Here is a 16680-nt window from a genome sequence, read left to right on the forward strand (position 1 = left end):
GTGAGTCTGGGCTCAGAGGGAGGATAAGCCCCAATCAGTGAGATTAGCAGCTGAATTGGAGCCAGGAGTCTGAGGGCCGGAGAGCCAGACCTGCTGGATCAGCGTTGGGGCTAGATGGCAGGGGCTTGAGTCAATTAGGGAGCAGAGGCACTGGTGTTGGCGCTGGCCCCCGGGAGCTTGTGGACAGGGCTGGGATGAGAGTTCTGGTGCAGGAGAGCTGTGGACACCATCCCTGGGCTCCTCTGGTCTGAGGAACTCAGAGTCCCATTACAGCTCAGACCTTTTCCCAAACAAACAAATGCAGACTACTTCTGCATCAGGCCCAGATGTGTGAGTAGAAGAACCAGCCCAGCTGAGGAATGACCTCAGGCCAGGGTAAAGCCCACCATTGATTGAAGGCAAAAGAATTCAATAGCTCCAACTCCTCCCTTCAAGCAAAGGGAAAAGGCCTCAATCAAGGTCACAGACACTCCAGAGAAAGCAACCAGCACCTCCTACTGGCCAGCCAGAGAAACTGCACTCAGTTAGTAAAGCCTTTAAGTGATCCCAAGCCCCTGTGAACCAAGTTCTCCCCAACTCAGGTCTTAGCAAAATGAAGAAGGGTCAGCGGAGAGGTGGATCCATAGAAAAATTCTTGGAAGGGAAAGACCCTAACTCAGAGAGACCTGGAACCTCTGAGGAGAATACAATTTGGTCTTCAGCACAGAAAGACTTCCTTGAAGAAATAAGGAAGGAGTTTAAAAATCAACTGGAAAATTTGGGGGAGACAATTAATTACTTGCAACAAGAAAACAAAACTTTAGAAAGTACAATTGGAGAAATACAAAAGGAGAATAAATCTCTCAGATCATCAATTGGAGAAATACAAAATGAGAATAATTCTCTCACATCATCAATTGGACAAATACAAAATGAGAATAATTCTCTCAGATCCTCAATTGGGCAAATGCAAAAAAGAAAATAATTCTCTCAAAACCTCAATTGGTCAAATGGAAAGCTCTTTCAAAAGTAGAACTGACCAATTGGAAAAGGAATTGTAAAAGGTTAATGAAGAAAACTCCCCCCCCCCAAAAAAAGAACAGAGTCTACAGAAACTAATGACTTCATGAGACAGCAAGAATCAGTTAAACAAAATCAAAAAATAGAAAAAAACAGAAGAAAATGTAAAATACCTCATCAACAAAACCACTGACCTGGAGAATCGATTGAGAAGGGGCAACCTGAAAATTATAGGACTTCCTGAAAACATTGAAGAGGAAAAAAGCCTGGACTTAATTTTACAGGATCTAGTGATGGAAAACTGCTCTGATATCATGGATCAGAGGGCAAAGTAGTTATTGAAAGATTATATCGATCCCCACCAGAAAAAAAATCCTAAAATGAAAACACCAAGGAATGTTGTGGCCAAACTCCAGAATTATCAGATAAAAGAGAAAATCCTGCAAGCAGCCAGAAAGAAACAATTTAAATATCAAGGTGCCACAGTAAGGATCATGCAGGACCTGGCTGCATCAACATTAAGGGATTGAAGGGCCTGGAATGAAATATTTTGAAGAGCAAGGGAGCTTGGAATGCAACCAAGAATCCACTATCCCACAAAGCTGAGCCTTCTCTTCAAGGGAAAAATATGGACATTTAATGAAATGGAAGAATTCCAAAAATTTCTGATGAAAACACCAGAGCTAAACAGAAAATTTGGACATCAAACAGGAGGTTCAAGAGACACATGAAAAGGTAAAAAAAGGGGGGGCAGTAAAAGGAAAAAAAATGCAATCCAATAAGTTGAAACTGGCTATATCCCAGCATGGGGGAAAAAGATTCTCATAAATCTTGAGAACTGCAACTCTAACAGAGAGAATATACCTAGCCAGAAATGATGGACATTCATGACCTATCCATGAGACTGCTATCTAATGGGATGTAACTGGCTTTAACCCCAATTGGGAGAACTCTAATAACTCTCAGGAATTTTGACTCTATTTGATAGAATATACTGAACTAGAAGGGACAGATAGACACTCAATTTTCTATGACTTAGAATGATCTAAAAAACACTACCACCTTAAAAAGGGGGAACAGGAAAGAGATGGGAGGAGGGAGGGGATTGAATGGGGGTAAATCTCATTACACTAAGAGGAACAAAAAACCTATGGTAATAGAGGGGAGAGAAGGAAGCAGGTGAGAAACACGTGAATCTTCTTCTCATCAGACTTGGTTTAAAGTCAACCTACACATAATCAGTTAACTTATAAAACACCCAACCTTTCAAGTATTAAAAGGGGAAAAGGGGAGGGGGGCAGAGAAAGGGAAGGGGAGGGGGGAAAGGGGAAATAACAAAAGGAAGGGAAGGGAAAAGGGAAAAGGGAAAGCTGAAAGAAAGGGGAAGGGTGATATAGGAGGGTAAACATACTGAAGGGGGTAGTATTCAGAAACAAAATACTGGGGAATATGAATAAAGGGGGGGGAAGGGGGAAAAATACAAACAGAGGGAAGATAGTATGGAGGGCAATAAAGAATTAGTAATCATAACCTTGAATGTGAATGGGATGAACTCTCCCTTAAAACGTAAGCAAATAGCAGAGTGGATTAAAAACCAGAATACTACAATATGCTGCTTACAAGAAACTCATTTTAAGCAGAGAGATACATATAGAGTAAAGGTAAAAGGTTGGAGCAAAATATATTTTGCTTCAGCTGAAGTAAAAAAAAAGCAGGGGTAGCAATCCTTATCTCAGACAAAGCAGCAGCTAAAATAGATAGTGCTAAAAGAGATAAGGAAGGAAACTCTATCCTCCTAAGAGGTACCATAGACAATAAAGTCTTTTCAATACTGAATATTTATGCACCCAGTGGGACAGCACCCAAATTCTTAGAGGAGAAGCTGAAAGAACTACAGGAAGACATAGACAGCAAAACTCTACTAGTGGGAGACCTCAACCTCCTGCTATCAGATCTAGATAAATTGAATCATAAAATAAACAAGAAAGAAGTTAAGGAGGTAAATAGATTGTTAGAAAAATTAGATATGGTAGACTTATGGAGGAAACTGAACAGGGATAGAAAGGAATATACCTTTTTCTCTGCAGTACATGGAACTTATACAAAAATTGACCATGTACTAGGACATAAAAACCTAATGATCAACTGCAGAAAGGCAGAAATAGTGAATATATCTTTCTCAGATTACAATGCAATAAAAGTCATATGCAATACTGGGCCAAGGAGATATAGACCCAGAACAAATTGGAAACTGAATAACCTCATTTTAAAAAAATGGGTGGACAAAAAAAAACAAATTATAGGAAAAAAATTAACCATTTTATCCTAGATTATGATAACAATGAAACAACATACCAAAATCTATGGGATTCATTCAAAGCGACTCTCAGGGGATATATTATAAGCTCAAAATGCTTACATGAATAAGTTGGAGAAAGAGGAAATCAATGAACTAAACATGCAACTAAAAAAAATTAGAGAAAGAACAAATCAAAAATCCGCAATCAAATACCAAATTAAAAATTCTAAAAATTAAAGGAGAAATTAATAAAATAGAAAGCAAAAAAAACTATTGAATTAATAAATAAAACCAAAAGTTAGTATTATGAAAAAAACCCAATAAAAATGATAAAACTTTGGTCAATTTGATTTAAAAAAAGAAAGAAGAAAACCAAATTGCTAATATCATGAACAAAAAAGGTGAACTCACCACGAATGAGGAGGAAATTAAAATGATAATTCAAAATTATTTTTCCCAACTCTATGCCAATAAATTTGATAATATAAGTGAAATGGATGAATATTTACAAGAATATAAGTTGCCCAGGTTAAATAAAGAAGAGATTAAATACCTAAACAACCCTATCTCAGAAAAAGAAATTCAACAAGCCATCATTGAACTCCCTAAAAAAAAATCTCCGGGGTCTGATGGATTCACAAGTGAATTCTACCAAACATTTAAGGAACAATTGGTTCCAATTCTATATAAACTCTTTGGAAAAAATTGGGAAAGATGGAACTCTGCCTAACTCTTTCTATGAAACCAATATGGTGCTGTTACCTAAACCAGGAAGAGTTAAAACAGAGAAAGAAAATCATAGACCTATTTCCCTGATGAATATAGATGCAAAAATCCTAAATAAAATCTTAGCAAAACAATTACAAGTCATCACTAGGACAATACATTATGATCAAGTAGGATTTATTCCAGGAATGCAGGGTTGGTTCAATATTAGGTAAACTGTTAGTATACTTAATTATATCAACAACAAACCTATCAGAAATCATATGATCATATCAATAGATGCTGAAAAAGCTTTTGACAGAATACAGCATCCATTCCTATTAAAAACACTAGAGAGTGTAGGAATAAATGGACTGTTCCTTAAAATAATTATCAGTATCTATCTGAAACCATCAACAAGCATTATACTCAATGGGGAGAGGCTAGAGGCATTCCCAATAAGATCAGGGGTGGAACAAGGGTACCCATTATCACCACTAGTATTCAATATTGTATTAGAAATGTTAGTGTCAGCAATTAGAAAAGAAAAAGAATTGAAGGAATTAGAATTGGGAAGGAAGAGACAAAACTCTCACTCTTTGCAGATGACATGATGGTCTACCTAGAGAATCCCAAGAAATCATCCAAAAAACTACTGGAAACAATTAGCAATTTTAGCAAAGTTGCAGGTTATAAAATAAACCTTCATAAATCCTCAGCTTTTCTATATATGTCTAGCAAGATATAGCAGGAAGAGCTAGAAATAGAAATCCCATTCAAAGTAACCTCAGACAATATAAAATACTTGGGAGTCTATTTGCCAAGAAAGACTCAGAATTTTTTGAAAACAATTATAAAACACTTCTCATACAAATTAAATCAGATTTAAGTAACTGAGCAAATATCAACTGCTCATGGATAGGTAGAACTATTATAATAAAAATGACAGTTCTACCAAAACTAAACTATCTGTTTAGTGCCCTACCAATCAAAATTACAAAAAATTACTTTAACGAATTAGAAAAAATTGTAAGTAAATTCATATGGGGAAATAAAAAGTCAAGAATTGCCAGGAGCTTAATGAAAAAAAGTGCAAAAGAAGGTGGCTTAGCCCTACCTGATCTAAAATTACATTATAAAGCATCAGTCATCAAAAGTGTTTGGTATTGGCTAAGAAATAGAGTGGTGGACCAGTGGAATAGACTAGGTGTAAATGCAGGAGAGGATTATAGTAATCTGCTGTTTGATAAACCCAAAGAGTCCAGCCATTGGGATAAAAACTCCCTCTTTGGTAAAAACTGCTGGGATAATTGGAAGTTAGTATGGAAGAAACTTAGATTAGACCAACACCCAACACCCTTTACCAAGATAAGATCCAAATGGTTACAGGACTTAGACATAAAAAAACAATACTATAAGCAAATTAGAAGATCAAGGACTAGTTTACCTGTCAGATCTATGGACCTATGACTTCCTTATGACTAAGGAAGAGTTGGAGAACATCACCAAAAACCAATTAGATGTTTTCGATTACATTAAATTAAAAAGCTTTTGCACAGATAAAACCAATGTAACCAAGATCAAAAGAAATGTAGTAAATTGGGAAACAATCTTTACAACTAATGATTCTGAGAAAGGACTCATTTCTAAAATATACAGAGAACTGAGTCATATTTTTAAAACAAAAAGCCATTCCCCAATTGACAAATGGTCAAAGGATATGCAAAGGCAATTTACAGATGAGGAGATCAAAGCAATTCATAGCCATACGAAAAAATGCTCTAAATCGTTAATTATTAGAGAAATGCAAATTAAAGCTTCTCTGAGGAACCACCTCACACCTTTCAGATTGGCCAATATGACCAGAAAGGATAATGATCATTGTTGGAAGGGATGTGGGAAATCTGGGACACTATTACATTGTTGGTGGAGTTGTGAACTTATCCAACCTTTCTGGAGAGCTATTTGGAACTACGCCCAAAGGGCAACAAAAATGTGCATACCCTTTGACCCAGCAATACCACTACTGGGTCTGTATCCTGAAGAGATGAAGAAAAAGGGTAAAAACATTACTTGTACAAAAATATTTATAGCAGCTCTGCTTGTGGTGGCAAAGAATTGGAAATCAAATAAATGTCCTTCAACTGGGGAATGGCTTAGCAAACTGTGATATATGTATGTCGTGGAATACTATTGTTGTATTAGAAACCAGGAGGGATGGGATTTCAGGGAAGCCTGGAGGGATTTGCATGAACTGATGCTGAGTGAGATGAGCAGAACCAGAGAAACACTGTACACCCTAACAGCAACATAGGAGTGATGATCAACCTTGAAGGACTTGCTCATTCCATCAGTGCAACAATCGGGAGCAATTTTGGGCTGTCTGCAAAGGAGAGTGCCATCTGTATCCAGATAAGGAGTGGGGTTTGAACAAAGTTCAAGTATTATTCCCTTTAATTTAGAAAAAAATTGATATCTTATTGTCAGATCTTGTTACCTTTTAGAATTCTTGTCTGTTCTCTAAGGATATGATTTCTCTCTCATCACACCCAATTTAGATCAAGGTACAACATGGAAACAAGGTAAAGATTGACAGATTGATTTCTGTGGGGGGGTGGGGGGAGGGAAGTAAGATTGGGGGGGAAATTGTAAAACTCAAATAATATCTTTAATAAAAATTAATTAAAAAAGTGTAGAAACCAAGATGATACATAGATTCTGAATCTGGCTGATACAGAGGATGGTGGAAACTCTAACAGTAACAGTTGGGAATAAGAAGGGAAGATAATAAATTCACTTTCGGACATACTGAATTTTTGAAATCCATAGGACATCCAGTTCAAGATATCTAATAGATATTTGGAGAAGTGAGACCATAAGTCAACAGAAGTTAGGGGTGGACACATAAATCTGAGGAACATAAGAATTGAGTCCATTGGAGTTGATGAAATCACCAAATAAAATAGTATAGAGGGAGAAGAGAAGAGGGTCAAAGACAGAGCCCTGGGGGAACATTCCTATTAGAGGGCATGTCCTGGAAAAAGATCCAGCAAAGGAGACTGAGAAGTGGTCAGAGAGGTAGGAGGATAACCAGGATCGAGAATATTGGAAAAAGGAGGGTGATGGACAGTATCAAAGGCTGCAAAGAAGTCAAGAAAAATGAAGAATAAGAAAAAAAATCATTAGATTTGGATTGAGATAATTGATGTTTATAGAAAGCAACTTTGGTTGAATCATGACATTGAATGATGTCAAGAAATCAAGAGGGGGCATGATTTTTAGATAGCCTTATTTAGGAGTTTAATCACAAGACGCATGATGGAACAACTAGTGGGGATGGATCATGAGAGGTTTTTTGTTTGTTTGTTTTTTTGCTTAGGCAAGCATTTTTTCTGATAGTTGGGAAGAAGCCAGTAGATAGCACTGAGTGAAGATAAATGAAATTGAGGATGATAGAGGCAGAAATCTTTTAGAGAAGATAGTCTGGAATAGGAGCACTTGTGCCTAAAAAGGGGTTAGCCTTAGCAAGGTCACCTCTTCTTGTGAGAAGGGAATGAAGGCAGAAATAGTGACAGAAGGCATATGGATGATATGAAATGATCAGGGAGGAGGGGAGGGGAGAAGAGAGAATTCTTGGTGAATGACTCAATATTTTCAGTAGAATATGGTGTAAGAGCCCTCAACTGAGAGACTTGAGAGAGATGAAGATGTTTAGAAAAGTTGCTGTCATAAGTGGGATAAACAGGAAGTTGAAAAAGGAGTGCCTTGAGGACATAAGTGAGATCCTATAATATGAATCTGTAGTACATCCATTCAACACGACTGTGATTTTCTCTGGCTTCATTCAGTAGCATATGAGTAAAAGCAATGATAGTAAAAGATAAGATTTGTGATTAGTGACAAAGTAGTCAAGAGAAAAGGACAATGTACAGTTGAATTGGTTCACTAAGAGCTAACAATGAGAAAGACATTCAGTTTCTTGAGATAATACAAATTGGTGTGGTTGAAGAAACTAGGAAATGGTTCAACTGGAGATTAGGGTATATGGGGAATCTAATAGTCTGCTTTCAAGTATTTAAAATATAATCATGTGAAAAAAGAAAAAAAATTTCTGGTCACAAAAGGAAGAAATAACAATGACAGGTGAATGACATAAGAAAGAGATAGATTTGATGGTGAGGAAAAAACTTCCTGATAGTCTGGGCTATCTAAAAATGAGTGTTCATCACCTTGAGAAACAGTAGGTTCTTTTCTCACTGGAGGTCCTAAAGTAAGATTTGAATGAAAATGTACATCTACATCAGAGATTCTCTAGTTCAGGTACAATTTGAATGAGGTGACCCTTGAGATCTTTCCAAGTATCTATATTTAATTATTTAGACTTGGGCTTCTGTGATCACATTGAGAAAATTGTATTATAGTTTGTGAGCAACAATCCCAAATTGATCACTGCCGGATGGACTATCTGTTTAAGGGGCAGCTAGCCTGTTCTCATCCACTACTGTATATATTTTTGATGGAACAGTGAATAGAATGTAGAACCTGGTATCAGGAAGACTTAAGTCTAAATTTAAATACAGAAACAACCTCCATTTGCCTCATTTCCCTCACCTATAAAATGGACACTAATAATAGCACCCTAACTCACTGGGTTGTAAGGATTGTAAGGTTGTAAGGATCAAGTGAAATATTATTTGTAAAGCACATAGCAAAGTAACTCACAGGTGATTATTAAATACTTATTTCCTTTCCTTTAACAAACACCTTTCTGGTCTCAGTAATTCTATATGACTATATGGAACACCATCATCTTGAAAAAAATAAAAATAATTATTAGAAAACCAAAAGGTCCATGGAAGAGCACATTGTGATAAACTTCAGTTTTGACCAAAATGTAGGAGAAATATCAAGAATATCTTGATAATGTATTACAAGCAAAGTAGATGAAGCAGACATGGAGCATGACCAAAAGTCAAACATATCATATCCTTAGTATTATTTTAATAATCATGAAATCATAAAAGAACTAAAGGGAACTGGCTCTTTGAATATTCTATTAAATATTAAAGATATGAACAATAATTTCCCAGGTTGTGATGTTGAGAAATATAATATTGAGGATAGAAGCAGTCTATGCCTCAGAGAATTTACAATCTAAAAGGAAGAAAAGATATATACCCAAGTAATTAAATTAGAAGTTAGTGCATTTGTTATATCAAACAGGTAGAGATGGTACAGAATGACAGATGTGGAGTCAGGAAGACATGAGTTCAAATCTAGCTTCAGATACATATTAACTGGATGATCTTGGACAAGTCATTTAACCTCTGCTTGCCTCAGTTTCCCCATCTGTAAAATGAATAATAATGGGACCTACTTCCTAGGGTTTCCATGAGGATCAAATGAGATACTATATGTAATATGCTTAGCATAATACTTGATACATCATAAGTAATGTATAAGTACTATCTAATTACTATTATTATTGTTACTTTTTCATGCAGGCATTTTTATGCCAGCAATCATCAATTTAATCTCCTTCTATGAGCCAATCACTGGGGATAAAAATTTAAAAAACAGAGGGAATTCTAATGCTAGAGAAAACATGTGAACCACTATGTACCTACAAGATATAGGCAAAGTAGATGGGTCAGACAATAATTTTAGAAAGGAAGACCCTAATCATCCTTGTACTAGGGACATGCTAATCTTTGCTAAATTATTTTAATCATTTAACATGTATTACTGGAATGATGTTCATCCATCCTCAAAGATGATCAAGGGTGTCATGAGGGTGAGGTCTTGACTTGTGAGTGAATTGGATTTAAGTGGGCAGAGTTGCACAGGACAAATTCATTGACTATTAGGAGTTCTTTGCCCAATGTTAGTTTGAAATATAACATAAGCAGATTCTCTGAGGTGCAATGGCATGTCTCTGACCTCTCCTATTCCATCATCATGTTCAAATCTGTATTATAATTTGTCTACATGCCCTTTCTCATAAAAGATAATAAATTATTTGAGAGTAGGACTGTGCCAATTTTCATCTTTGTTTTCCAACCCTAGCAAAGGGCTCTCAGTACATAGAGGTTGATTAATATCAGGAAAATTAAATTGAACCATAAAATAATTCTAATTCTAGAATCTATGAATTCAGACAGGTGCTTGATAAATATTCACTGAAAAAAAGTGAATGTATTAGCAAAGCAAATTAGTTTCATAAACAAGATTATAGAGAAAATATGTAAATTCTATAAAAGAACAGTCTCGAGCACTTTTAAAGTACCTATTTTACTATAATTTATATAATAAACTCTTTTTTAGCTAACACACCAGGCAACATTTTTTAAGCCTAATGTGAAGTACTTCTATTTAACTAAAAATAATAGAAGTACATTTCTTTAAGAATGTTCTCCAAATGGAACTTTTCACCAAATCAGACATTTTTCCCCATTCACCCAAATAAATGAGGTTTTATTATTTATAAATATGGAATCCAAGGAGCAGCATTGTGAAATGTTGAAGAATTTATTCTTTTCAGCCAGCTAATTAACATGTATTTATTGATTTTATTTTACTAGGAAAGAAAAAATATGCAGTAAACAATATTTTATAAGTTGAGGCAAAGAAGTATACACCAAAATATTCTATGTTTGTGATATATACATACATATACGCTATGCATACCTATTATCTATCCATTTTTTACTTTGTGGGACATATATATATTTTAAATATGAATGTTATATATACATATGTGTGTTTTTATATACATATAAATGAGTATGTATTTACACATATACATATATATATATATATGTTCACAAAGTAGATATATAGATATACACACACATATAAATTTTTAGAATCAAAATTCCTTACCTCGAATGAGCAGGGCCTCTGTCTAGGGATGCTTGTGAGGACACACTTCCATCAAAGGAGTTTCCCCGATGGCAGCCAGAAATGGTGGCTCTGGGAGAAATGGAATCTGATTGGAATGATTCACCCACTACCTGAAGACCCTAAGGGTTGAAGAAATCCACAGGAATTGTTTCCATATTTATCTTCTAGTATTTAACATACATAGAATATTTCTATTTGTTGGGTACTTTTTCTTAACTGATCATTGCAGTACATGAGCAAATTTAGAACATTCAATTCTTCAGATTTCCCATCTGTTGCATAATATAAACCAGACTGGATATTCAGTTACTAATCATGCTTGCCCAAGGGTTTTCTTCTTCTTCTTTATTTTAAAATAAATTTTAATTTATAGTTCTTGATATTTTTAGGTTTTTGGGGGTTTTGTTTTTTAGTTTTTACAAGGCAGTGGGGTTAAGTGACTTGCCCAGGGGCACAAAGTTAGGCAATTATGTGTTTGAGACCAGATCTGAATTCAGGTATTCCCTGACTCCAGGGCTGGTGCTTTATCCACTGCGCCACCTAGCCGCCCCAGTTTTTGATATTATTATTTTTTTAGATTTTGCAAGGCAAATGGGGTTAAGTGGCTTGCCCAAGGCCACACAGCTAGGTAATTATTAAGTGTTTGAGACCGGATTTGAACCCATGTACTCCTGACTCTAGGGCTGGTGCTTTATCCACTGTGCCACCTAACCACCCCAGTTTTTTGATATTTTTAAACAAAGAACCTTTTTTTTTTTTTGGTTTTTGCAAGGCAATGGGGTTAAGTGGCTTGCCCAATGCAACACAGCTAGGTAATTATTATGTGTCTGATGTCAAATTTGAACTCAGATCCTCCTGACTCCAGGGCTGGTGCTCTATCCACTGCACCACCTAGCTGCCCCAAGAACCTTTTTTTTAAAGATTTTATTTATTTTGAGTTTTACATTTTTTCTCCTAATCTTACTTCTCTCCTCCATTCCCCCACAGAAGGCAATTTGCCAGTCTTTACATTGTTTCCATGGTGTACATTGATCCAAACTGAATGTAATGAGAGAGAAATCATATCCTTAAGGAAGAAACATAAAGTATAAGAGATAGCAAGATCAGACAATAAGATATCAGGTTTTTTTTTTTTCTAAATTAAAGGTAATAGTCCTTGGTCTAACAAAGAACCTCAAATTTAAAAAAATTCTTATAGCTATCTTCTGTTATATAATTTTAAAAACAATCATACATTTTCATATAAACTTCCCCATATATCCCTCACTTCCCCCTCCTAGATAATCATCCTTTATAAGACAAGATTATTTAAAAGTTAAAAAAAAGAGGTAGAGAAAAATCAGAAAATCTGATCAATATATTAAAAATTCTGGCATAATTGCAATGTCCGAGGGTCTTTTGTTGGTACTTTTCCAAGTATGTGTCAAGATGATACAGTACTTAGAAGATAAGAGCAATACCCAAACAATTAATCAAAAAAAAAGATGAGGTGAATTGTATAAAGCAAAGAGATTGACTATCGACATGGTATACATTAGAATAATGATACTTACAAAAGCAAATGTTGCACATTAAATTTGAAAGACAGGGTTCCCCCTGTTGAATCATTCATCAAATAATAAGACCCAATTCATCTTTCTGGTTGGATATTTGACCTTTATCATCATCAGATGATGGCACATTCATCGGTCTTCTCACAGATAAGGTTGTCTCAACAACATAAGATTTCAGTCTCATGGGCTTTGGTGATAAGTCACTGACCATAATGATAACTGACTCTAGTTCATTTCGTATTCCAATTGTTTCCTTCTGGATGCTAGCAGAATTTTCCTTTGATAGGAGAGCTTTGAATTTTTGACCACGACATCCTGTTATTTTCCTTTTGAATTTACTTTAGAAGATGACTAGTGGATTTTTCTATCTTAATTGTTCTTTCTTCTATTAGATTTAGACAGTTTTCATTTCTGCTACATTATAACATGGTATCTAGGTCTTTTTTTTAAATGATGACTTTCAGGAAGTCCAATAATTCTTAAATTATCTTTCAACTTGTTTTCTAGGACTGTCATTTTTGATATAAGGCACCATATTTTCTTCTATTATTTCAATACTTGGATTTCATTTTAATTTTTCTTACTATTATATAGAATCATTCTTTTGTTTGATCCATTCTAAATTTCAAGGCTTCTACTTTTTGGATAAGTATTACCTGTTTCTTTTCTAAGCTATTTATTCCATTTCCAATTCTTTCCTTCAGAGCTTATAGTTCATTAAAAAAACCAAACCTCTTCTTTCATTTCTTCTATATTATAGCCTTTGTAGTCCTTGCGAAAAATACATTTTTTTACCTCACAGCTTTGATTCCACACCCCCCCCACACAACGTTGATGTAATACATTTTAAAGTTTACTCTGGATTATATTAACATTTTCTCCATTTCTTTCTTAGTCTAGGTAGTCAAGAAGACAATAAATCAAACTGATTTACATAGCATTTGACAATTTCTAAGGTGAACATTTAACAATCTTCTTTTGCAAAACAGTTTAACCTGGCCTTGCCTTTGAATTTTTTTGCAGTTGTTACAGTTACTCCACATTTGGGGGAATCACTGTTTTTGTATTGATTGGTATTTTTTGATTTACTCCTCTCTCCTGCTTTAGTTCCTCAATTGGAGCTTTATGCCAGGCATTGATTATTGCCTCAACTGTACTATATCTTCTTGAGTTGCTTGGGCTCCTGCATAGACTGTCACTTTCTGGGGTTGTCCCTCACCATCAGATCTTTGAGGGTCAGAGTGCTGAATATTCAGTGTGTCTTTGACATCTCAGTGTTAGGGATCTCAGATATCCAAGATCTGAGCTGTCCTTATCTGAGGGTCATGCAACACTGATCACTGTCCAATGACACTCTTTGAGATGTCCACCCAGGAACTTTCTGAGGTTAGTCTTGTCCTTCTGCTATTTCCATACGTTTGTAGCCACATACGTTTATGTGGGCTGATTTGGTGGTGACCCTTCTTCTGGTTGCCTTTTGGCTTCTGGCTAATTTTTGTACAGTTTAGAGATGGAAGAGGTCTCCTATATCATTTTATCATTAGATTTTTAAAAAATCATTATTTGATCTGGTGTGAACTTCAGGACATTTCTGGATTCAGAATGTGGGAACTAGGTGGTCCGCTTCCAGTTCTCCTCCTTGATTAGCTTCTAAAATCTTCTATAACCTTGCTTCATTCTACCTAATCCAATCATATTCTTTCCAGTTCACACCCTCCACCCTTCTTAGGATATCTTCACTTTTCCCCTCCAATCTAAATGTAATCCTTTAATCTCTATTTCATTTACAAAATGTTTCATTCTTCATTCTTCAAGGCTCAGTTCACTTCCATTTTCATTCATGGCGCTTTCTTAAAACATTAATCTCATTGTTTTCCTTTTCTAAATGGAAATTCAGACAACATTTAATTGCATATTGGCTATAGATAGTATATACTGGTTCGATCTTGAGTCCCCAAGGAGACTATAAATTACTGAAAGATAGATTAGACTGCCCTATATCATCTAGCACAATGTTGAATGCATAGTGGGTACTTAAATAAAATTGAATTAAAGAGTAGATAAAGAGGAAATTGAAGCATTTTAAGAGAAGTAGGAATATTCAAGGTATTACTTTTATTTTCATCATCATAGTTACTTCAATAATTCAAGAAAATAGAATTTCCTTAGTATGAGCACTGCCTCTGCCAAAAACTCTGGACTCAGGAAACTGGCATCAAATCTTTTCTCTGACATTTGCTACCTATATGAGTTGGAAAAGTCATTTAAGTTCCTTGGCCTCAGTTTCCTTCTCTGTAAAATTAAGGCTACTGACAAGAAATCCTCTACATTCATAGGATTAGAGATTTAGAATTGGAAAGAAACTTAGAAGCCTCCAAGTCCAAGATTATCATTTTAAAGATGAAGAAACTGGGGCAGAGAGTATTTAAGTGACACAGTGTTTGAGGCAGGCTTTGGACCTAGGTCTGTTAACCATTATACCATGATTCTTCTCAAAATTTCTGCCAAAATTTGGAAATGAACCAGGGAGATTTATATATCTTTAGGTTCTAAATCTATAATCTTATGATCCATTCTTTACTTATTAAGTTATCTTTATGAGTTTCTATGGATCAAAATTAATCACCTATAGGATAAAGAGATGCTAAGCTATGCTAAGCTTGGGTAGGTGGATCTAAGCTTGGTCCTGAAACCTTTCTAGCTTGGTTACGACCTGCCTGTGTCTGACTGGCATAGACTTTGAAGAACTTGAATCATTTTAATGCTAGAAAGGGGCATCAAAGAAAGATTTAGTGAAAAATTATCAAAATTGTGATAAGAAACTTACCTCCGAGTGTCCTGTGCCTTGATTTGGTGACTCACAGGTCTGACTCTGATTGTTGATTGGAGAACTCCTTTTGGCTACAAGAATGAACAGAATTCCACAGAGGGTTTGAAATGAGGCTTTAGACAGGGCTTATGTAATTTCATTTCAACAACAAACCAAAAGAATATGAAATAATATGCAAAAATATTCCTGAAGAAATAATGAAGTTATGTTCCTGTACATATGTTCTGTGGTCATCCAAATGTCCAATTTAAAATTTTATTTTAGAGTTTCCTAAGTTTGCTACTATAGTCTTTGTTTAATCAATGATTCAGAGATTAATTTTCTAACAATAAGAGACTATGAACACTATAAAGTTCACCACTATTTGAGATGTCTCAGTCATATTATCATCTGAGGGCAAGAGGTGCCTTGCAAATAATAGGTACTTGGATTGAATCAAATGATGAATACTCAGAAAGGGTTTCATTTTACTTATGAAGAGACACAAAGAAAGATACTAATTTGCCAGTTATAAAACAAGACAAAAAATGTTTGACCACCCTTGGTCAAAATTACTATTACTTTTCACATTTGGTAAACTTTGTATCACTATTATGTACTTGACAATTATCTATTGATTGATATATTCTTTATATGATTGCAAAAGACATCTATCTATCCGAAAGAATTATCTTCTTAATGGCCTCTTTATTAAGAGAAAATAGTTCTACTATCCTCATGCTTAGATGAGAAAGAAGCAAAGGATCAAAGAATCTTTTTCACTTTTCCTCATTGGGACTCTAAATTACTTACCTGTAATGATGTTCCGGATAGGTTTCACCAGAGCTGTAAAGGCAGAGACTTCAGGTTGTCTGTGCTCCCACATTGGCTGCCAAATAACAAGACCACTGGCCAATCGGAAAGTCAGGTCAGATTCCTGATGGAAAAGAAAAGCAAGATCCTTCAACTAGGTCCTAAGAAGTGGACAAAAGCTACTTGTATCCGGGGTGAATTAACTAAAAAGTTATATAGTAAAAAGAGTAAGAATATGGCAGGGCAGCCAGCCTAGTTGAAGCAGAGATATCCTGAGGGAGAGACAGGAAAGTGAAACATTCATCACCCCAACCTAGACCACTCTCTTCTCATACCCTGGTGAAGCTATTCCAGCATCCTGAGACCAAGAGTCTTGGGATTAGCAGTACCTCTAAGATAATCATACCTGCTTCCAATCTAGTCTGGCAACATAGTAGGCACTTAATAAATGTGTATTGATTAATTGATAAACAATTATGCCCACTTTCCTCAATAGCAGCAGCAAGACCAATTGTTGCCAATAGGCAGAGAGACACAGGACCCCTGGGAGAGGCAGTCAGCTCTAGAACAGTGCCTCTGTTTCTAACCTGGTCCTCCCA

The 16680-nt window shown here is 35.5% G+C and overlaps 1 protein-coding gene across 1 annotated transcript in view; it reads right to left on the reverse strand.

Annotated features, from left to right (window-relative positions):
* Window positions 1-16680, reverse strand: part of UNC80 (unc-80 homolog, NALCN channel complex subunit) — a 214262-nt gene that overhangs the window by 185843 nt on the left and 11739 nt on the right. Inside the window, exons 5-7 of the mRNA XM_074191473.1 lie at window positions 16082-16205; window positions 15287-15360; window positions 10886-11025 (exon numbers count right to left, since the gene is read on the reverse strand). Coding sequence (XP_074047574.1) covers window positions 10886-11025; window positions 15287-15360; window positions 16082-16205 — 338 coding nt within the window. The remainder of the gene's footprint in view (window positions 1-10885; window positions 11026-15286; window positions 15361-16081; window positions 16206-16680) is intronic.

The sequence above is a fragment of the Macrotis lagotis genome, chromosome 6 (genome assembly GCF_037893015.1).
Source record: "Macrotis lagotis isolate mMagLag1 chromosome 6, bilby.v1.9.chrom.fasta, whole genome shotgun sequence".
Taxonomy (NCBI): domain Eukaryota; kingdom Metazoa; phylum Chordata; class Mammalia; order Peramelemorphia; family Peramelidae; genus Macrotis; species Macrotis lagotis.